The sequence below is a fragment of the Antennarius striatus genome, chromosome 8 (assembly GCF_040054535.1).
Source record: "Antennarius striatus isolate MH-2024 chromosome 8, ASM4005453v1, whole genome shotgun sequence".
NCBI lineage: Eukaryota > Metazoa > Chordata > Actinopteri > Lophiiformes > Antennariidae > Antennarius > Antennarius striatus.
The window spans coordinates 24,634,002-24,655,916 of NC_090783.1; the positions used below are offsets into that span (position 1 = coordinate 24,634,002).

General features: G+C 46.0%; 2 protein-coding genes across 10 annotated transcripts in view; one reads left to right on the forward strand and one right to left on the reverse strand.

The window, feature by feature from the left end:
* slc43a3a (solute carrier family 43 member 3a) overlaps positions 1–15,599 on the forward strand; it is a 21,401-nt gene extending 5,802 nt beyond the window's left edge. For 2 of the 6 annotated variants that reach the window (XM_068321410.1, XM_068321413.1), the window contains 12 exons: positions 5,556–5,773; positions 6,836–6,965; positions 8,016–8,062; positions 8,143–8,219; positions 8,766–8,858; positions 8,936–9,075; positions 9,156–9,307; positions 9,511–9,654; positions 9,808–9,915; positions 12,779–12,965; positions 13,055–13,199; positions 13,302–15,599. In XM_068321410.1, the coding sequence (XP_068177511.1) occupies positions 5,581–5,773; positions 6,836–6,965; positions 8,016–8,062; positions 8,143–8,219; positions 8,766–8,858; positions 8,936–9,075; positions 9,156–9,307; positions 9,511–9,654; positions 9,808–9,915; positions 12,779–12,965; positions 13,055–13,199; positions 13,302–13,421 (1,536 nt within the window). In that variant the 5' untranslated portion in view covers positions 5,556–5,580 and the 3' untranslated portion in view covers positions 13,422–15,599. Of the gene's footprint in view, positions 1–1,526; positions 1,652–5,555; positions 5,774–6,835; positions 6,966–8,015; positions 8,063–8,142; positions 8,220–8,765; positions 8,859–8,935; positions 9,076–9,155; positions 9,308–9,510; positions 9,655–9,807; positions 9,916–12,778; positions 12,966–13,054; positions 13,200–13,301 lie in introns of those variants that run through there. The other 4 variants (XM_068321409.1, XM_068321414.1, XM_068321411.1 and 1 more) reach the window with 4 other exon arrangements.
* The window catches only part of tnpo2b (transportin 2b), a 12,294-nt gene continuing 3,595 nt past the window's right edge, over positions 13,217–21,915 (reverse strand). For 3 of the 4 annotated variants that reach the window (XM_068321384.1, XM_068321383.1, XM_068321382.1), the window contains exons 8-24: positions 21,506–21,628; positions 20,910–21,028; positions 20,770–20,830; positions 20,503–20,674; positions 20,229–20,381; positions 19,934–20,159; positions 19,692–19,863; positions 19,124–19,318; positions 18,889–19,047; positions 18,730–18,817; positions 18,566–18,664; positions 18,270–18,365; positions 18,107–18,182; positions 17,350–17,449; positions 17,191–17,265; positions 16,986–17,100; positions 15,743–16,905 (exon numbers count right to left, since the gene is read on the reverse strand). In XM_068321384.1, coding sequence (XP_068177485.1) covers positions 16,993–17,100; positions 17,191–17,265; positions 17,350–17,449; positions 18,107–18,182; positions 18,270–18,365; positions 18,566–18,664; positions 18,730–18,817; positions 18,889–19,047; positions 19,124–19,318; positions 19,692–19,863; positions 19,934–20,159; positions 20,229–20,381; positions 20,503–20,674; positions 20,770–20,830; positions 20,910–21,028; positions 21,506–21,628 — 2,022 coding nt within the window. In that variant the 3' untranslated portion in view covers positions 15,743–16,905; positions 16,986–16,992. Of the gene's footprint in view, positions 13,404–15,742; positions 16,906–16,985; positions 17,101–17,190; positions 17,266–17,349; positions 17,450–18,106; positions 18,183–18,269; positions 18,366–18,565; positions 18,665–18,729; positions 18,818–18,888; positions 19,048–19,123; positions 19,319–19,691; positions 19,864–19,933; positions 20,160–20,228; positions 20,382–20,502; positions 20,675–20,769; positions 20,831–20,909; positions 21,029–21,505; positions 21,629–21,915 lie in introns of those variants that run through there. The other variant, XR_011036902.1, reaches the window with a different exon arrangement.

Consider the following 21,915-nt stretch of genomic DNA (forward strand, 5'->3'; position numbering starts at 1 on the left):
ATTATGTCATTAAAACAATTTTCTCATTTCATGATTTATAGCATTAAATATAATTCAGTGTATTCTCCTTCGAACGCATTCACAAGTACATATTTTTGTCCAAATTTATACTGTTAATACGCGTCTCTAACAGGCATTGTTCCATCACATGCTGTCTCATGATTGTATAGAAAGACCATTGTGCTTTTAAAGTTCTCCTGAAACATAAATTGTATTTTACAACTTTAAAGTGTAAAGTAGCCAGAACCAATTAGTAAAAAGGCAGTCAGAGACTGCAACATGCCACGAAGGGTAGGTCAGGGTTCCCTTAAAGTAGTACCTGACAAGTGCATAGCTTTGACCTTTCAGGTCCATAGATCAAAGGTAGTGCATAGGTGGATGAAAGCACGAGCTTTGATCTAAGCACTGGCTTTGATCTACCTATGCACTAGCTTTGATCTATGGTCTTACTCACACTTGCCTTCACTCTCGTCTTTCTATCTTATCCAGTTCCTGAATGTACAAAAGTTGAAATTTGACCTTGACCTAGTTTTGTCAAGGTCAAGGTCATCATCTCATTTTTATCCCCTGTGCTGCCTGAGTCACGTGCTTTTTGTTTCATCTTTCTGTCTGAACGGTTGTGAAGACATTTGGTGGACGAACAAACAAACACACCAACACTGACATTACAATACATCACCGCTTTGAAGCGGGATGTAAAAAGATTTTAGGGTTGCATTGTTGGAACAGCACAATGTCAAACACTCCATAAATCTATTGACCCTGTGTTTGACTCAGTCCTACTTAATATTATTTTTATGACAAATCTATGTTTTATTTTATTTATTTCTTATTTTAGTTCTAACGTCATTAAGTTCTGGGTACTTTTCTTACAGGTTAATTTAGGTTGCTTTCTGACTTCTCTTATATATATATATATATACATAATATTGCTATATGCAATAATGCTGACATGTCATAATGAAACATGATCTTCATTGACTGTAGCAAGACACTGCTGCAGACAAGAAGAAGTATTAAACTGTGCACTAACTTTTGGTAATATTCCATATTTTGTGTTTTTCCCATTGGAAGAAAAATGGGTTTCCAATGGCAAATTCCACATAAACATATATAATATTTGAAAATAAAAATAATAAACTTTATATCTATGGATAGGTCTGAAGTAATGGAAAATATTTGATGCATTGTAATAAAAAAAATTCTGTATTACTTTTTTTCTTTACACTTTTATGAGACTGCCCTTTCGTGACCCGATCAGGTAATGTGTGTAGACATTTCAATTTGTCCCCTGAGGGTTAAGTGAGATCACTAAGCAGCCATGTCAGCCTGAACCAACACTAAGGTTAGCTTGCTATCAACTAGAATGAGGTAGTTGTTATTTAACAGACTAACTTTGACATTTAAATCATTAACACATCACTTTTTAACCTGAAAGTCCCATGAACCTTTGTGCTTACCAGAACTTTCATCAGTCAGTCACTTCTGCCTTTCGTAATGAGACCTTCAACCCGTACTTTGTATTGGTTAACTCTCAGACAGTTTCTTCAAACTGACATTTATCAGGTGGAGCCTTTTAACTCATCCATAATCTCTGGTTCTATGTTCTAATTCATGTGGAAACATACGTAATATTGGAATCATTGGAAAGGTAAGAATGTCCTCTTCTGTTTTGGGGTGGTGGGCCAACATTAATCTCATTTCTTCTTTGCATATCTGATATTCTAATCAAGGCTTTAAATTAAAAAAAAAACTTAGCTTTTCAGGGCCTAAATCTGGAGATTTAGGCCCTGAAAAGCTAAATTCTTTTTTAAATTATAACTTCCTTTTTTAAAAGTAAAAGTAAAATGAAAAGCTCTGGAGGAGATGATGTTTGAGTTCCTTCTGTAAAAATCTTTAAAACACAAATTTTAGAGAAATCACATCCTGACTTCATTATGACTTTTTCTCCGTGAACCATTTTTAACTCTGTTTTATAGTTACTATATAAATATAGTTATTATTAGCAGTAATTAAACTATAATAATTATTAACAGTCATTTTAATGACAAATTTAATTGGACGTTGTGTTGTTACCATCAGGCCTCATCAATACCTTTTGAATAATACCAATAATCATGGGAATAAGCAAAAAATGTAATATTAAATTATGTATTAAAATAATATTTTGGGTTATCTAAAGGACAACTCTATCAGGGTTAAGAAATTCATATTTTTATTTCAGAATTATTAAATATATATATTCATAGATATCATCTTTATTACCAACGACAGTAACAGCTAGATTAATTGTGTTAAATTTCTTGGACATGATGTTGCTTTAAAGCAGCGCTTTTCAAATAGTGGGGTGCCCACCCCCCAGGGTGCGATGCCAGGGGGGGGCGCGTTTGACCCTGGGGAATATGCTTTTTTTTGCCGTACTAAAATAAAGTGTAATTGCACATCCTCTACAGTAGGTGGCAATGGCGCTCTTATTGTCAGGTGTGCACAGGGAGCGTATTAGCTCTATGTCGTAGGGTTTGGCGATATGAAATGCCGAAAACAAACCCTCAAGAGACAACTGCTCCTCAGTTCATGTTGCTGAACTGAATTTAAATTTGTTACTATTTATCGATTTTATTTAATTTTATTTTGCGGTATCAAATGGTTCAAAAAGTTTGTTAAAAATATTTACAGTTTAAGCAAGCTTTTTTTTTTTATTTCAGGCGAACTGATGCACTTAAAATCTTTTCTACTATAGATTAAAAAATAATGTTAATAAAATTATTTTTTGTTAAAAGTTAAACCAGACATCTTTTTACATCCTGATTCAAAGCGGTGATGTGTGTTAATGTCAGTGTTGGTGTCTCCATCCGTTAGTTAGTCCATCAAATATCTTCACACCCGTTGCAGATAGAAAGATGAAACCAAAAGCACATGACTCAGGCAGCACAGGGGATGAAGATGAGATGATGACCTTGACCTGGAGAAAACTCGGTCAAGGTCAAATTTAAACTTTTGTACATTATTTGCACATATCTCAAGAACCGGATAAGATAGAAAGACGAAACAATAGGCGTTATATTCAGGGACGCAAGGGGATGAAAATTAGATCACAACCTTGACCTTGAACAACTAGGTCAAGGTCAAATTTCGACTTTTATACCTTTTTAGGTACACATCTCTGAAACCTGATGAGATATAATCACAAAACAAAAAGCAACATTTTCAGAAAGCCAGAGGCACAAAAATGTTAAGGTCAGGGTCAAATGTGGAATTCAGGGGTGTCGCGGGATGTTGCAGTCGCTGACTGCCTTGTTTGTTTTGTTTTCTTTAATGTTAATAAGGATACAATTTTATGCAAAGGTGTACTTATAACAATTTTATAAACTAATGATATTATTTATAGTCACGGCAGAGATTGGGCGTTTTCTTCTTACTAGAGGGGCGTAACAGAAAATAATTGAGAAGCACTGGTTCATGGCAACGTTACTGGTTAATAGTATTCAATGGAAGAACCACCCAAGGGAGGAGGAGGCTCGTCATGACCAACCCAGGCATCGGGGAAATTCAGCAGCAGACAAACAGTATTGCACCAGCAAAAGTGTCGACTGCGTAGTTTTCTGTCTACATCGCCTGATCGGACGTCAGTGAGTTCCTCTGAACATTTTAAAAAACATGCAATTTCATTCTAAATTGCTCGTAGGCATGATCGGTTGTGTGTTTGTCACTGGCGAGGCATCTGGAGTGTACTCTGCCTCTTGCCGGTAGTCAGCTAGGATAGGCTCTGACAACACACCGCAATCCACAAGGTGGAGGAAGCAGGCAGTACAGTAGGAAACGACACGAGAGTTTTTATTGTCACTGTAGCACCAATCGTTCACCCTCTGTCGTACTAACAGGAAATTCTGGTTTCCCAGCCTGTTAACCCTTTACAGGTGGAACAGGTGTCGGTGGAATGAGTGGTGGGGGGGGTGCAATTTGTTTAGGTGTGTCACCTAGAGTTAAGATATTCACTAGGTCATATCCTGCGACACCCCTGAATTCAAAATTTCACCCTGACCTACTTACTGACACTGGCCTTTCTCCTCATCTTTCTATCCCATCCCCTGGAGATCCAGGGAGAACTTATAAACTCCACACAGAACCCTCTAGCTGTGAGTCCGACCCACTTTTACATTGAATAATACAGTTTAAACAAGTTTGACTGGTCGGATTACAAAGCCTACAATAGCTCCTGGGCTGTGGTTTACCCACGCATGTGTTAGCTATGTGTTAGCTATGTGCTAGCACTGGCTTTGATCTACGGTCTTACTCACACTGGCCTTCTCCTTCGTCTTTCTATCTTATCTGGTTCCTGAGATAGATTAGATAGATTAGATGGATGGATGGATGGATGGATGGAGGATGGAGGATGGAGGATGGAAGATGGATGGATGGAGGATGGAGGATGGATGGATGGATGGAGGATGGATGGATGGATACATAGATACTTTATTGCTCAGGCATTACATAACAAATAAATGCTGGATAAACACCAAGACGAAAAGAAACAGTGACACCACAGGACAGACTCTACACTAACAGACACATGCAGCATTAACAGGACATATACCCAAAAAAATTAAAATATAAACAGTATACAATTAAATTAAATCCATTTAACCCCGTGCTGACCTCGCCACCTCCCCCCCGCTCCTCCTGAGAGAGTCATTGTACCCCCTGATGGCACGGGGCACGAAGGAGGACCTCAGCCTCTCTGTGTGTACAAAAGTTGAAATTTGACCTTGACCTAGTTTTCTCAAGGTCAAGGTCATCATCTCATCTCCATCCCCTGTGCTGCCTGAGGAATGTGCTTTTTGTTTCATCTTTCTATCTGAACGGTTGTGGAGACGTTTGGTGGACGAACAGACGAACACTGACATTACAACACATCCGCTTTATGGGATGTAAAAATAGAGATGGGGCGGAGAAATATATACAATATACAACCTTTGGCACTCCAATAAAGAAAAATACAGGAGAACAGATGTTCAGGTGTCAAACCTGCTTCACAACATGTTTTCAACATGAAGCAATTATACGTCAGACAATTGCCGCCCTTCGTCTGGGCTCCATGTGCAGCAGCAACAACAAGATGGCTAAAAATATGCAAATGTAGACACGGGTCACACACATGTGACATCACAGCAGATTTCGTCACAGGCAAGATGTATCAAGACCGAAAAAGCTTCTGTTACAAAAATCCTCACGCGTTTTCAAAAACTCCGTTTTTGTCATGAATGTAATGTTGTTGTGTGGACGACAGGCCTACCGTAGGAACATTCATGTGCTTTTTAGAAACCCCCGACTATGTGTGGATATGTCCTGATGATTCTGAGGAACATTTGGCCCTGAAGATACCTGTAACACTTAAACAGGAACTGAGAGACATCCTCACAAAGTTTTCAGAATAACTGAAAGCTTAGAACAATTAATAATATTAATAATAAGTTGATTAAAACATCACTGTGTATCACAGGTATGTTGATGATAATGTAAATGTTAACCGTTATGCTAATAAACTCTTTTCCCAGCAGGTGAAAGGACTCGACAGGCAGCATGTTCAGACTCCGAGGACGTACGAACAAGTGGGAATACTGGTGGACGCTGGTGTCTGGGTTTGTGGAGACGCTGTTCATCGCAGGGATTTCCTACGGTTGGGCTTCTCTGGTGTTTGTGCTGAAGCTTGATGGATACTTCTCTGGATATTGCGTGAATGTCACCAGGGAGGAGGACGACACTGTCTTTGCAGGTATTTGAACATGGAGGTACAGTAGTCCAGCTTCAGGACATTGATACACCTGTCTGCTTCCCTTCATGTCACTGCATTAAAACAATGCAGCCGAGCTTAACCCTCAGGGGACCTTTTGAAATGGCTGCACACATTACCTAATCAGGTCACAAAAGGGCCGTCTCATAAAAATGTTTAAAAAAAACAAAAGTACCAATAAATTGCCATTTTTTAAAAATGCATCAGATCTTTTCCATTACTTCAGACCTATCTATGGATATTATTATTATTATTATTATTATTATATACTGTATATGGAATTTGCCATTAGAACCCTGTTTTTCTGCAAATCGGAAAAACACAAAATATGGAATATTTCCAAAAGTTCGTGCACAATTTAATAATTCTGATAAAGATATTATAACTATTGTATCAATGGAAAAACATATTTTTGCAGGTGTGTAAACACAGACAGTGGGTCTGGGCTGTGGGGAGATTTTTTGGTCATTGTCTTGCTGCAAACAATGAAGATTTTTCATTACAACATGTCAGCATTTTTGTACATAGTACTATGTATAATATACATCATATACATTATAATATATATGTGTATGTGTGTGTGTATATATACAGTATGTGTATATATATACACACTATATTATATATATATATATATATACAGTGTATATATATATATATATATATATATATATATATACACACACACACACACACACACACAATATATATCATACAGTATATACTGTATGTATATATTTGAATATGATACGTGGTTATATTTGGAGTCAGTTGGACCATTTTTGACTCTATCAGGTATTGTGTGTACACAGTGAGGATCTGTTATTCTATACACTTCCAATGACAAGCATTAAGGAATTTAGAAAACAAATATATAAATATGAAAGAAAATTATTGGCAAATTTTCATATATTTAACCTTTGAACTGACTGATTTATTGGTAAAGACACACATAAAAACAACAAAAATGTCACTTTTGGGCCCAAACAGTTCCCAGGGGTTAAGCACACGTTTGCTTTTCATACTTCCCTTTCTTTCTTCCAGATTGCAGCCGTCAGGATGAACACTTCACACGGATCATGACTATCGCTCTCTTTACCAACATAATAACACGCTTCCCTGTGGGGCTCGTCTTCGACAGCTGTGGAACCGCAGTAACGAGGATCATAGCAATGTGTGCACATCACTGTCACGTTCAGATCAATTGTAATTTGATGTTTGGTTTGCCAGCATTCAGGACAAACCCAAGGAGGCAGAAGAGCCAGGTCCTACAGTGGATTTGTCTCATCAGAGGTCTGGTGGTAGAGTCTTCCATTTGTACTCTGTGCTCACTTCATACGAACGTACATGAAGTTTAAGGGAAGTCAGACCCGGACTGGAAACTCCGGGGGTGTTTTGATGTGTAATATGAGACATGGGGTTACCATGTCGTGCACCGACACCCTTGTAAACTGGAAGTGCTTCCATTTGAATGCCAGTCTGTGCCCCTAGAGATTCATCAGTGGCCTTATTGTCTGCTTCTCCTGAGGGCAGGCAAGCTTGGGGGTGTACCAGTAGTGGGGGACCGTAAGAAGGGTTCAGTGTTAGGCCGAAGAGTAGTGGAGGCTAAACCTGAGGAATTAAACTTTATTTTTAAGTGTTACATTGACCTGGTCATCTTGTCCCACCTTGACCTGTGTAATTATGAGGACGAGGATACCATACTCTCCTACTCTCGGTAGGAGAGTATGGTAATATACTAACATGCATCTACATGTTTTTGTAGTTCCTCATAGTCTGGTCAGGACAGGACTTGATCAGGTCAGGTCATGTTAGTACATGAAAATTTATTTAAAAAATTCACTGGTACTGCCGGTTCATCAGGTGTGTGTGGTCACAGCCACAGGTACACAAACAGAGAGGCAACGCAGAAACACAGAACCATGAAGGTCATTTTCTATGTCAGTGTCTGATCAAACTACTCTAACAAGAATTCAATTTCCACTAAAGACCTCTTGCTGGACATATTTTCACTGTTCTCTTAAACCAAGGAATGAATCTCCACCACCCCACTCCCCAAAAAGAAAACACCATATCGCAAGATTGTTTTTGTGATATACATGTAAATCTTGGTATCGGTGTTACAAAGCTTAAAAAGGTAGAAATGTCCTGAAGTGTATGTTTATATTTATCTTATCCACATTGAAATGTACTGACCTTGTTAAATCTCAACATCTACCTGCAGATGTTTGTTCACTTTTGGAACGCTGTCCATCTCGATGTCCAACGCAGGTATATGATACTAACACAATACAGACCGTTTCCTTTCTGCTTCCCAACACCTCTTTCTCTGCTTTGTCCCTCAAACACAGACACCCCCTTTCTGCTCTACCCGGCGCTGCCATGTCTCATCACTTCTGGATCAATCTTCTACATTACCAACCTTCAGGTTTGCCTCAGGCCAGGGGTGGGCAAACTTTTTGACTGCTGGGCCACACAGAGTTAAAGTTTGACAAGCGGGCAAGTTGAGGAGCAGTGTTTGTTTCAATGAACATGACATATGAAAACAATTATATAAAAGGTTTTGGCCTTTAACAGACAGCCAAGCATACATATGCAAGGCTTATTGTAAAAATATTCTCCAACTGCATTTATTTCATAAAATTAATTACAGTATTTTCCGCACTATAAGGCGCACCTAAAAGCCTTTAATTTTCTCAAAAACTGACAGTGCCCCTTATAATCCAGTGTGCCTATATATATGAAAAAGTTTTAGAATATGCTATTCATTGAAGGTGCACCTTATAGTTTAGTGTACCCTAGAGTGTGGAAAATACTGTATATAATTTAAACAAATTGGCGGCCCCCGGGCCGTAGTCAGCCCATGCCTGTCTTAGTCAAACCTTTACGATCAAACAGAAAGTGTGACAGCTGCTGTGTGGAGGTCTATGATGAGGAGAACACAACAAGGATGAAGTAATGCTTCTTTCACCAGGTGGGGAACCTGTTTGACTCACGGCGCTCGATCATCATCACCATCTACAGCGGGGCCTACGACTCCTCAGCTGTGGTCCTTCTCTTCATAAAGGTAATGAATGCACCTTGAATTGGACCCCAGTGTTCATCGATCCCTCAAAAACATTCCCCTTTCTGTCCTTCCATTAGTTGCTGCATGAAGACGGAGTGTCTTTCAATGGATCTTTCCTCTTCCTCACATTGTGCAGCGTAGGCCTCCTACTGCGTACCCTCTTCCTCATGCCCAGAGGACACATCCCCTACCCACTACCGGAAGACTTCACTTACGGGTAGAACAAAGTGTTCATCCTGATTAAGGTTAGCCTGTGGCCGTTCAGTTGTCTTCACCACCAAACCTGTGCTCTGATAGGCTGGGCTGCCCCAGCAGAAGGAGACAAAGAGTGAAGGACGAAGGACAGACGGAAGAAATAACCAAATTAGAGTTTGACAAGAAACAGAAAGACAAGAGAGTAGAAGCCTCACATCCCTCTACAAGCCTGGATGACCCCAAGCAGGAGAAAAGTATGACCCTATGTGACCATCTATTTTCTTTAACGATTAAGTAATTTGAAATTAGCACTGCCGAGGCACCCTTGAGCAAGGCACCGTCTCCCTCACAAGTTGCTCATTTGGAGCGCTCCACAAAGGGGCTGCCCGCCACTTTACAGGCCCCCTTGTGTGTGTTTGTGTGTGTTAGATTTTCCTCTTTACCGCTCCCCATCCAGAAGCTTGTTTCTGGAGCTGTTTGTTCTCCTGGCTCTTCCTGTGGCACCTGGTGTGGATGGTCACCAGCTTGTTCTGTCACTCCATCTACTTGGCACAAGTCAACCCCATCCTCACCCAGCTGACCGACAATGACCAGAACATGGGTAAGGCATGAAACTGAGTCAGTTCCTCAGAGCCTTTAAGATGAAAATCACTTCTTTATACAATAAAGGAGGGAGTTAAGGTCCTGATGGTGGAAACTTGTTTGACTTTGGCCCACTCTGCCCCCCTCCCACTCTACACACACACACCTCCAGTTAGTCACTACACCAACGTGTTCGCCTTCATCCAGATGTGCGGAGTGTTCTTTGCACCTCTCATTGGCCTCATCATGGACAGACACAAGCACAAAGGTCCGGCTCCAGGTGAGTTATCTTTACTTTAAACTATTCAAAGCTCTCTTTGAATTGGCTGTTCAAGTCTAATTTTTCTAATGATCGCCAATCACCTGTTCATTCTAACAGTCCCAATCCTGATTCCTTCAAATTCACTTTGACTTCAAACTTCTTTCATTTTTAGGGTGTAATCTGACTGCATGAATAAAATGATAACCAAATCTATATATAGGAAACATACATTTGAAACAGGACTGATCAATGATGGCTTTCATCCCTGGCAATGATATCTATCGAATCAGAGAGAATTTCAAATCTTCTTCTTCTCCTCCTTCAGGCTTTTCCCTTCAGGGGTCTCCACAGCCAATCAGTGTCCTCCATCTAACCCTGTCTTCTCATCCTCTTCTCTCACACCAACTACCTTCATGTCCTCTTTCACTACATCCATAAACCTCCTCTTTGGTCTTCCTCTAGGCGTTGTAGAACAGGACGCAGAAGCTTCAGCTATCTGGCCCCTTTACTCTGGCTCGATCGCCCAGCCTCGGTCTGGGGGGCAGACACCCTTATTCAAGAGTTTGTTCAAGAGTAGATTGAAAACCCTCCTCTTTGATAGAGCCTACAATTAGAAACACAGATTCTACTAGATCAGCTGCTATAGGTCTAGGGTATTCTTCTCTTTCTGTTAAAGGGAGTTATAGCTTCTGTTATTTCTTTCTTTCGTCGTCTTAACTCACACAAGATCAAACTTTCATATGCTTGCAAGATACTGCCGCTGTCTATGAGCGTCTACTTCACAAATAAAGAACAAGTATAGACAACAAGAGCGCTGGAGTCAGTGAACGCAGCCTGACAGTCCCAGCACCAGAGTCCTGTCCCATAAAGCTGGATTAACCTAGTCAGGCTTCCTCTTCCTTATCTGGCTTCACTTACCCAGACATCCACCCTCCAGATTTTCGGTACCATAAAGCCGGCTATCAATTCACTAATTCAATCCAGACTTGTCCACTCTAGATCTGTGTGCGCTCACATAAAAAGGGCGGAGTTTGCTGCATGCGACCAATCACAAACATGCAACAAACCGGCCCGAGCCACATATTTCACAACGGAGGAGCAAACAATAATAATTAATAAATACGATCAATACAAATCAATAATCCAGGCAAAAAGCAACACAGCTGCAGCTGCCAAACGGAGCAAGGATCTCTGGGAAAACATGGCCGACTGCGTCAATGAGGAAGTTAGTGCCATTATAATATTACTGCCCCACTATGACTGCACTTGTGTATCTGACTACAGTAACATGTGTGTGTTCATACATGTGTGTGTGAACCACATGTTTGGTTATGACATGCGATCGTAGCCCCGTGACTTTATGAACAGCTCTACGTACTGTGTTCTTCACAGGTTTTCAGCATCGCCAGCAGAATACTGTACATTAAAGTACCTATCAATCAATCAATCAATCCATGATTTACTGAAACAAATCATTGATCAATGACATTCTATCTGTGTCTTTCTTGTAACCCGTCCAACGAGGGATTTCAGGACATCATAATAATGACCAACATCACTCAGAAATATATTAACTGTGACAAAGACCCTCAGGTCAATGCACACTGTGGGGGGCTGTCAGCGCGGGGTTGGGGTGCGTTCCATTCCTGATGTGAGGCTCCAGCAGCTGACAGATGTAATGTAACCCCTCCCCCCAACACCTCTACCTTTCTACAGTCATTGTTCAGCCAATCCCACCGGATTACAGCCATCCCTAAATATTCTCTCTGCCTGAGCGCTCTGCACACAAGCTGTGACCCGAGATCCACCGGGTTCTCAGGGAACGGACGGCCCGTTTTCAGGAGAACTGATTGGTCAGTAGGTGGGGCTGTTATACCTGCTGAGCTCTGATTGGTCAGTAGGTGGGGCTGTTATACCTGCTGAGCTCTGATTGGTCAGTAGGTGGGGCTGTTATACCTGCTGAGCTCTTATCCTGAACTTATCCTGCTCCGGTGCAGGATGGATGGATGGATGATGGATGATGGATGGATGATGGATGGATGGATGGATGGATGGATACTTTATTAATCCCGGAGGAAATTGTGTTCAGCATAGGTTACCGCGACAACATAGCCCAATAGAAAGTCAGCCACCTTTATGGTACCGAAAAGCCAGGGTTAAGCCTGAAGTTATCTGGCTAAGCCGTAATCCAGCTTTATGGTAAACGCCTCAGGTCCCCCCCTCTGGAGCTGGATCTAGACTCCAGACAGAGACTCTATCTGCCACCCTGTCCCTCTCTCTCTCTCTTTCTCTTACCCTGTCCCTGTCCCTGTCACCACTGTATTTCTTTTCCAACCAATCGGTCAAGGTGGATGGGCACCCAGAGTCTGGTTCCGCCCTCCAGAGTCTGGTTCCGCCCTCCAGAGTGTGTCCTGCGTGGAGTTTCTTCCTCAATGATGGAGTTTTTCCCTGTCGCTGCCTCTTGTGCTCTGGAGGGTTCAGTTGGGTTTGTCTTTCTGTAAAACAACTTTGAAATTTCTCCGGATGTGATTAAAACCTCTGCAAGTAAAAGTTGATTGACTGTACAACCAGCACCGCTCACAACAGACCGCACAGACAATCAATTGCACGATCTGCATGACCATTGTAGTTTGTAAATTGTACATCCTTAAATATGTCTGTATACCTGCCTGTATGTGTGTATGCATTTATGTACGTATGTTTGAATCTCTCTTGTACTACTCTATCCTACTGCCATGTATTCTCCGATTCTGTCTGGACACTGCTGCCGCAATCATGAAAATTTCCCCACTGTGGGACTTTTGAAGGATTATCTGATCTTGGTTGATTGATAGTTCCGTCATAGACGTCCCTTCATCATCGCGTCGCCTCTATTCCACAGGTCAGTCCAAGAGGGAAGCCGACCTGCGTTCGTCGTCTCCTGCCCTCCTCCTGACCTCCCTGCAGTGTTTCCTCTTCTGTGTGTGTTTCACCGCTCCTGTCCTCCCTCTGCAGTACCTCACGTTTGTCCTGCAGGTGGCCAACAGCACCTTCCTTTACGGAGTCCACAACACCTTCATCTACATTGCGTATGTTCACATTTCCACCACACTGTAAACACAGGAAATTCAGGAAAAATCAGTATATACTGATCTTTTTTATTCTCTCTTTCTCCTAGCTTCCCAGCTTCTCATTTTGGAAAACTATCAGGTGTCATAATGTCATTTTCAGGTTTGGTGCTGCTGCTCCAGTTTCCGATCCAGTACCTCATCCAGACCCATCTCCATGGTGATCCACTCTATGTAGGTGATCAGTGGTTTGTGGTGAGCCTTGCTTGACCCTGAGGCCGGGGTTGAACATGTTTAAAAAGCCATACGTCTCTTTAATCCTCCTTCTCGTCCAATCGTCTCCTGTTGTTTTCACAGGCAAACATCGGCGTCACTCTGGTGTCTCTGCTCACGTTTTGTCACCCACTCCATGTCAGCCTTTACTGCAGGAAGCTGGCTCACCGAAGGAAGACTGGAAGACTAGATGTCAATGCATGAGGGTTCAAAATGTTGCTATCAAGTACTGAGACTGATAGGTTGAACATACAGCATCGTCAAGCTTTTTCAGGCTAATAAGTGAACATTTACAAAATAAAAGTGTTCAAATAAAGATAAATGTGAAAAAGCATCAGAAGACAATGTCATAAATGTTTATATTGTTACTTATAAAATGATAAAGAATGTAATAAATAACGTTCATTTGTTTCAATCTATTCCTGACAGGGACTGTTTTCACTTCAGATTGACAATCACACACAGTAGAGGACGTTTGTGAATCTGTTTTCCTGATAACGGACCAGGGAATGGTTCAGGATTACTGAGCAATCAATCAATCAATCAAACTTTAATTATAAAGTGCCTTTCATACAAAATGAGCAACCTAAAGTACTTTACAAAAACACAATACAACAAACAATAGACACATCTGGTGCTCTTGTTTGCATGCGTCCTTGCGTCTTCGACGCACATTTTTTGACAGGGACGCACAATCGTCAAACAGCGTCAAACGACTGGAGTGGAGGCGGTGACCGATGCGACACGAGCAGTTTACAGCTGGTCAAATGCACCGCGTACGCGCAACAAAACAAGAACCAAGTTCACCAAGTAACCTTAAACAGACCGAAATAGAGACAAGCTGAAGAAAACCTAAGGAAATCAACATGAGCTCCAGCGAAGCCACAAACAGAGAGATCAGTCAATGTCTGTGGGGCAGCGACACTCTGGCTGCAGTCTCTGTAGGGAGGGGCGGGCGCTGTGTGTGACTGGCCAATCACGGAGGGTGACGACAGTCAGTTCTGAGGATTTTGCAAGCACGAGTTTTGACGAGTTTTACTCGTTTCGTACTCGTACTTGTCAAAAATGAGTCTGAAATGAGTACTCGGTTCAACCCTAATTAGAACTAAATACTTACACAGCCAGCCATGTATATAATATTTAAATCTCTTCAGAACAAAGATTGAATGGTAGATGGAACGTCAACCATCGTCTCAATATTCATCGGTCTACCCTGACCATCAAACAAATACACGGCAGATTCGGTGAGAAGACGTCCGCTTCACTACGTAAAGCAAACAGGTGGCGGTGGTGGACGGGCTGGCGGGAGAAGAGGAAGATAGTGGTTTGGACAGTCGTTACAGTCGTTTCCGATATTTATGTAATCAAACATACTGAAGAGTAACAACTCCTGGGCGTTCTGAACTTCTATACTACTCCCGTTAAAGTGGATCCAGTGTGACTGCATGGATGCCACAATATACATAATAATATGAACTACAAATTGGTTAACTAACAGAATGCATTACCACTACTGGGTGGCCCTGTGAAAATTATTCAGGCAGATCAAAGCCAGACTGATGATGATCTCTGCTCTTTGATCCGTGAGCTAGGACCACAACCTGGGCTGGACCAGTTCCTCAAGGTTCGAGACCCTGAACTTCTCACGAATTAGCCAAAAACAAGACTGTTTTCATCTTTCAGCCATTTTTGGCTGATATTCAATAAAATATACAAACGTTCTGTGCCCGGGCTGCGACCCGGCGATTGGAGACCGCTGTGCTCGGCTTTCTGGGAAAGGTGGTCAGCCTGTGTTCACGCTAATAGACATCCATGTTGCGCTGCTAAAAACACAACCAGATGGACCAGATGGAGTCAACAACACGCTATGCAAGAGAGCTCCACGCTCCAACATGTCAGCGACAACTTTGGACCCGTCCGGACAAAATAGCGTTTGTTGTTCACTTCAGCACATTTGAACTGGGTGTGGCTGACCTATTTGCATAGGTCAAAGATCAAAGCTAGTGCTCTGACCTACTGTCAGCTTTGATCTATGGTCTTACTCACACTGGCCTTCTCCCTAGTCTTTCTATCTTATCCAGTTCCTGAGTGTACAAAAGATGAAATTTGACCCTGACCCGGTTTTCTCAAGGTCAAGGTCATCCTCTCATCTTCATCCCCTGTGCCACCTGAGTCATGTGCTTTTTGTTTCATCTATCTGCACAGTTGTGAAGATATTTGGTGGACTGACGGACGAACACACCAACACTGACATTACAATAGATCACTGCTTTGCAGCGGGACGACGTCTAAACCTGGTGCGCAGAGGAAATCAGATTTTACCAAATGGTCATGAATTCAGTAAAACACAATTATTCTAAACCTCGGGTCTGGTAGCGTCGCAACTCACGCTCAAGGTTTGGAGCCCACCCGGTTTCTCTCAGCCAGACGAGCCAATAGATGGTGGTTTCTCCATTCCTTCAGTGAAGCAATGATCCACCATAGGAAGCAAGTCAGTCATTGGAAAAGTGTGGATTGGTCTGTTTCACAGAAGTGTTTTATTTCCACTTAGTACTGGATAGCTCTGTCCAAGACATGTAGTTCACAGCGCGACAGTTCGAGAACAACTGACAAGAGGGTCGACAATCAAACGAGTGAGGTTAAAAAAGATAGAAATCAATCGCTCCACAAAAAAAAGTGCAAAGACAAGTCAACAGTCACACCAAACAGCATCAAATATTTCTTGTGTTAACTGTGTGAACTTCTGTTCACCAGCAAGAAAACAATCAGTAGCAGCAAAACAGTGATGGACCATTAACACGTTATAAAGCCACCATGACATCACCGATCACTGGATTAACCATCAATATGGCATCAAATGGATATCAGTACATCAACAGAAATGGAACACACCGAATGGTGTGGGGGTGTGTGGGGGTAGCATCAGCGGAGGAAGTCGTTCATGTTGAACCCGATTCCCGCAGAATGAAGCCTCTCTGTCCCCAAATACAGCAACCAGGTCCCCAAGAGCCGCAACAGTGACACCTACAGTCAGCTGCAGGTACTGCATGTGTGTGTGTGTGTGTGTGTGTGTGTGTGTGTGTGTGTGTGTGTCAGTTAGCCTACTAGAAGAACAACACACCTGTCCGCTCCTGGTCTCCTTCCCTCTCTCCTCCATCCTCCCTCCTCGTCTCTTCTTTTCTCGTCTCCTCCCTCCTCGTCTCCTCCCTCCTCATCTCCTCCCTCCTCCTTCCTCGTCTCCTCCCTCCTCGTCTCCTCCCTCCTCATCTCCTCCCTCCTCCTTCCTCGTCTCCTCCCTCCTCGTCTCCTCCCTCCTCGTCTCTTCTTTTCTCGTCTCCTCCCTCCTCGTCTCCTCCCTCCCCGTCTCCTCCCTCCTCGTCTCCTCCTTCCTCGTCTCCTCCTTCCTTGTCTCCTCTTTTCTCGTCTCCTCCCTCCTCATCTCCTCCCTCCTCGTCTCCTCCTTCCTCGTCTCCTCCCTCCTCGTCTCCTCCCTCCTCGTCTCCTCCCTCCTCGTCTCCTCCCTTGCTTGTCTCCTCCCTCCCACCCGCCGACCCCCCCTCTATGGACAAACACAAAGGGCTTGGGGGGGCTGTCCATCAGGGGGAGTGGCCAACAGCGTCCTGCCCCCCCCCTCAGGGCAGTGAGACACACGGATGGATGAGTTTCCTTTCACCTCCGGCTTGCTCATCTGGAGGGGGGGGCGACACACAGGTTAGTGCAGGATGTTGCCTCTGATGGGGTCACACAGCCTTCAGCGAGGGGGGGTACCTCTGAGCTAAACGCCGTAGCAGGCGGCCAGTCGCTCCTTCAACAGGGGGGGGAACTGCTCCGAGAACTGCTGCCAGTTCTCCTCCCCAACCTGCTCCTTGAAGCCATGGAGGATCTGAGCAAACAGGGGGACACACCTATGATGTCAGCATGGCCCCTCCCCTAACAGACCTGAGCAGGTGGCGTCACGTGGCCACGCCCCCACCTTGTAGAACATGTCTCTAAGGTCGTCTTTGGGGGTCACCCAGGAGGCCACGGCGTCGCAGAAGAAGATGTAGTCCTGCACAAACACCAGGGGGAGGGGGTCTGAAAGGGTGTCTGCACAGCCCATCGCACACGCCGTGATGTCATCACGAAGCCTCACCTGCACCACGCCCCCAGGGTTCACGCCAATCATCATGCAGATGCCACGGAAGGCGGAGTCTTTCTCCTCGTTGTCCCTGATGTTCCGCAGAGACGTACACCTGCAGCGCGGTGACATTTAGTCCCGTCGGCTTCAAAAGACAACACTTTTATAAGATTTTCTTTTTATATGATTTTTTAAAATTCTTTAAAAAGATTTTTGATAATTTTTTATAAGATTCCTTAAAAAATTTTATATTTCTAGATTTTTGAAAACATTAAATAAAAATTTGTAAGATTTTCAATTTTTTTTAATGATTTTTTAAAAAATGTAAAAGATTTTTTATACATTTTTACAAGATTTTTAATTTTTTTAAATAATATTTCTAAAAAATTTTGAAAAGATTTTTAAACATTTTTTAAAAAGTGGTTTCCATGGAAACCGCATCAACGTAAAGGATCCGAGGGCGCGACGACATCAGAACCACTTCTGGTTCTACAGTTTTCCAGATCGCCACTGACCTACAGTAGAGCACACCAGTCAGGATGCATGCTGGGAAGGTGAGCCACCGTCTGACTCACGTTTCCATGGAAACGACAAGCAACAGAGTGAGCGTTCACCGTTTTTCATTTACAATCACCACCAACTTTCCTGTGGTCTGCACCAGACCGGCACCAAACACGCGTGTGCCGTCTGGAGGGGAGACCGCACGGATGCGTACTGGGAGTTGCGTGAACTGAAGCGTCGTCACGCGTGTGGAGCGACACCTGTCCCTCACCAAGGTCGGATGAACTGCGGCAGCACGGCGGCGACCTCCTGAGGACACACATATCCCAGCCGGCCGATGGTGATGGCTGCAGGAGGACAGACGGGTCAGGACTGTAGCACCAGGATGCTAACCGCTACACGCCTCACGTTCAGCCGCGGGACCGTCGCCGTACCCGTGTTCTCCAGCAGAGTCTTGGGGGTGTTGGGCCGGTTGATGATCTCCACCAGCTGGCTCAGCACCATGGCGATGTACGGCTGCATCTCCACGCCTGGTGAGGACACGCTACCGGTGAGACACGCTACCGGTGAGACACGCTACCGATGAGACACGCTACCGGTGAGACACGCTACCGGTGAGACACGCTACCGGTGAGACACGCTACCGGTGAGACACGCTACCGGTGAGACACGCTACCGGTGAGACACATGCGTGTTGACACGCGCGGCGAGCCGATCTCCCCACACTCACCCATCTGCATGCAGATCTCTCCGATGGCCCAGGTGGCGTTGTTGCACACGGAGATGAACTCGGGGTTCAGGTTGGTCCCCAGGATCGGCATGAACTCGGCTGCGGACACGTCGGCGTCAGACACGCGTGGACACGCATTGAGTGTGTGTGGGGGGGTTACCTACCTATGCAGGGCTTGACGTGGGGGAAGCAGGCCTTGGTCAGGTCGCCCAGCAGGGCGAAGGAGCTCTGTCTGACTTCAGGCATGGTGTCCTGGGACAGGGGACAGGGTCGTGATCAGGAGGGGGCTGCACCTGAAGGTCACGTGACCGGCCCGCTCTCACCTGCATGCACTGGAAGAGCAGAGTCATGATGTTACTGCGGGCCACCAGCACGTCCACGTGGCCCCCCAGCCCCTCGGCCAGCCCGCTCAGCAGATCCAGAGCCACGATCATGAAGTCCTTGTCGGGGGCTTCGTACTGGTCTGGCTGCTGGCTGAACATCTGGGACAGAAACACCAGGAGATGAAGCAGAGGAGACCCCGGTGGGGGGGCTGAAGCCCTCATCGTGTGGGCTCACCATGGCCTGGGCCAACGTCTTCTGGACCAGAGTGACGCATCGCTGATAGACGGGCTCACAATACGGCAGGAAGCCGCTCTGCAGCGCCGTGGCAACAGACGACAGACACTCCAGAAGGGGGAAGAGATCTTTGTCCTCGTCCTTCAGCTCGTTCCACTTGGAGATCAGTGGGGGCATCAGCTTCTGGATGAACTCCTGGAACCCAGACACGGGGGGCTCGCTGAGACATGGGGGGGCTCACTGAGACACGGGGGGGCTCACTGAGACACAGGGGGGCTCGCTGAGACATGGGGGGGCTCACTGAGACACGGGGGGGCTCACTGAGACACAGGGGGGCTCGCTGAGACACGGGGGGGCTCGCTGAGACACGGGGGGCTCGCTGAGACACGGGGGGCTCGCTGAGACACAGGGGGGCTCGCTGAGACACGGGGGGCTCGCTGAGACACGGGGGGGGCTCGCTGAGACACTTGCATAACGCACATCTAATGCATATGTACGCGTGTCTAACGTGTGTGTAACACACACGTTACACGTGTGTGTTACACACACGTTACACGTGTGTGCTCACGGGCTGGTTGAGGTGGTGTCCCACGGAGTCGGCCAGCGTCCCGATGGCGTCGTAGAGGATCAGCAGGTTCTTGTGTTGGTACTTCCCGAAGGCGAACACCAGCGTGTCCAGGATGAAGCTCAGGTAGGGCACCAGCTCCGTGCACGCCTCCTCCTCCAGGGTGGCGAAGGCGCTGCGTGAGGGAGGGGGTGCGTTAGGGAGGCGCACCAGCCCAAACACAGGAGGGCGGGGGGCGGCCCTACCTGCAGGCTGCTTCCTGGACCCTCTTGTTGCCATCCAGGATGCGTTTGAGCAGCTCGGTCATGAGCGGCTTGAGGTGGGCGTCGGGGGGCTGGCCGACCACCCAGTGGGCGTAGCGGCTGAGCGTCCAGCAGGCGATGGAGCGCACCAGAGCTTTCTTGTCACACAGACACTGGATGAGGTGGGGGACCAGCTCGGGCAGGTAGGGCACCATGCCCTGCATGCAGCCTGGAAGGAAAAGACGTGTCAGCAGAGGTCAAAGGTCACAGAGACGCCGGCCGAGTGGGCGTGGCTCACCTTCAGCGATGGCCCCCAGCACGAGGATGCCAGACTCCTTGATGACCCAGTCGGGGTGGAACAGCAGGCCTTTGAGCAGGGGGAGGAGGTGGGGGAGCAACTCTTCACGAAACACGTTGGCGAGAACATCCAGCGCCGCCGCGGAACACTTCCCTGGAAGGGGGGGGGGCACCGTCAGCTGAAAACTGTTGTCCAGTTTTACCTCATCCGCAGTGCGCGAATGTGCGAGGGCACACTTTAGTCCGAAGGCCCCGCCCACCTGCCCGTTACTCACGTAGGTTCCAGTCTGACAGCGCGTCGTCGTCGTCCTCCTCCTCCTCGTCGATGTCCTCGCCCTCCTCGCCGTCGCCCCCTTCGTGCTGCAGCGTGACGGTGCGCGACTTGTGGAAGCGAGGCTTGATGTCCTGCTCGCTGTCCGGTACCGCTTCATCCTCTTCCACGTCGCCCTGGAGGGGGACGCAAGACGGACGCGGGTCAGCACCGAGACACGGGGAGAGGGGCGGGGCATCTGGATCGTCCAGGCAGGTGGGGGGGGGCTCACCTTCAGGAGAATGATGTCGATCTCAGAATACTTCATCCCGTTCACCAGGATGGGAATCAGCCTGAAACGAGAGACCGAGTTACTCCGATTGGACGTCCACTCGGCTGCCCCGCCCCTTCCTGTGGTTCTGGACCACTCACTGGACCAGGTGGCCCGACAGCGCCTCCTTACAGACGGGCTGCTCCGCCAGAGTCAGCCAGAACTCACAGGCCTCCAAGGCCACGTTGTCATCAGGGTCCTGGGTGCGCTGCAGCATGTACTGAGGGAGGACGGGAGGAGTTCATGATGATCATCAATCAATCAATCAATCAATCAATCAATCAATCAATCAATCAATCAACTTTTATTTGCAAAGCCCTTAATAAACATTTAAAACCGGTTTAACAGACAGACAAACCCAACAGAACCAGAATTTAAGCGACGGCTGTGGGGGAAAACTCCCTCATTGAGGAAGAACCTCCCGGCAGGACCCAGACTGTGGAGGGCGGAGCCAGACTGTGGAGGGCGGAGCCTGACTGTGGAGGGCGGAGCCAGACTGTGGAGGGCGGAGCCTGACTGTGGAGGGCGGAGCCAGACTGTGGAGGGCGGAGCCAGACTGTGGAGGGCGGAGCCAGACTCTGGAGGCCAGTGCAGAGGAGCCAACACAGGAGAACTATGGTCTCTGGTTCTGGTGATGTTGAGAAGAAGAAGGGAAAGCCACACCCTCTGCTTGTGAGCTCAAGCCCCGCCCCCTCACCTGGATGATGCTGTGCATGTGTGGGATGAGGCGATCGATGCGGACTTCCAGCAACATGACCAGAGCTCTGCACACGTTCTTACGAACTTCGCTGTCCTCGTCACCGGCCAGGGCAAAAAGACTCTGGAGAGGTAGGAGAAGGGGGCGGAGCAGAGGAAGGGAGCAGACAGGGGCGGAGTCAGAGAAAGGAAGGAGTCAGAGGGTTGACGGATAACACAGAGGTTCTCCTCTGACAGAAGAACAGCATTCTAATTACTTAGACGCCTCGCAGTCAGGCGTCTAACCACGGACTTTATCGTCATGACGACCGATCCAGTGACAAACAGGATGGTGAATCAGACAAGACGGAGAAGACGCAGCAGATTACGATGCTACAAACTTTGCGGAACTTTGCGAACACGGCTTCGCTC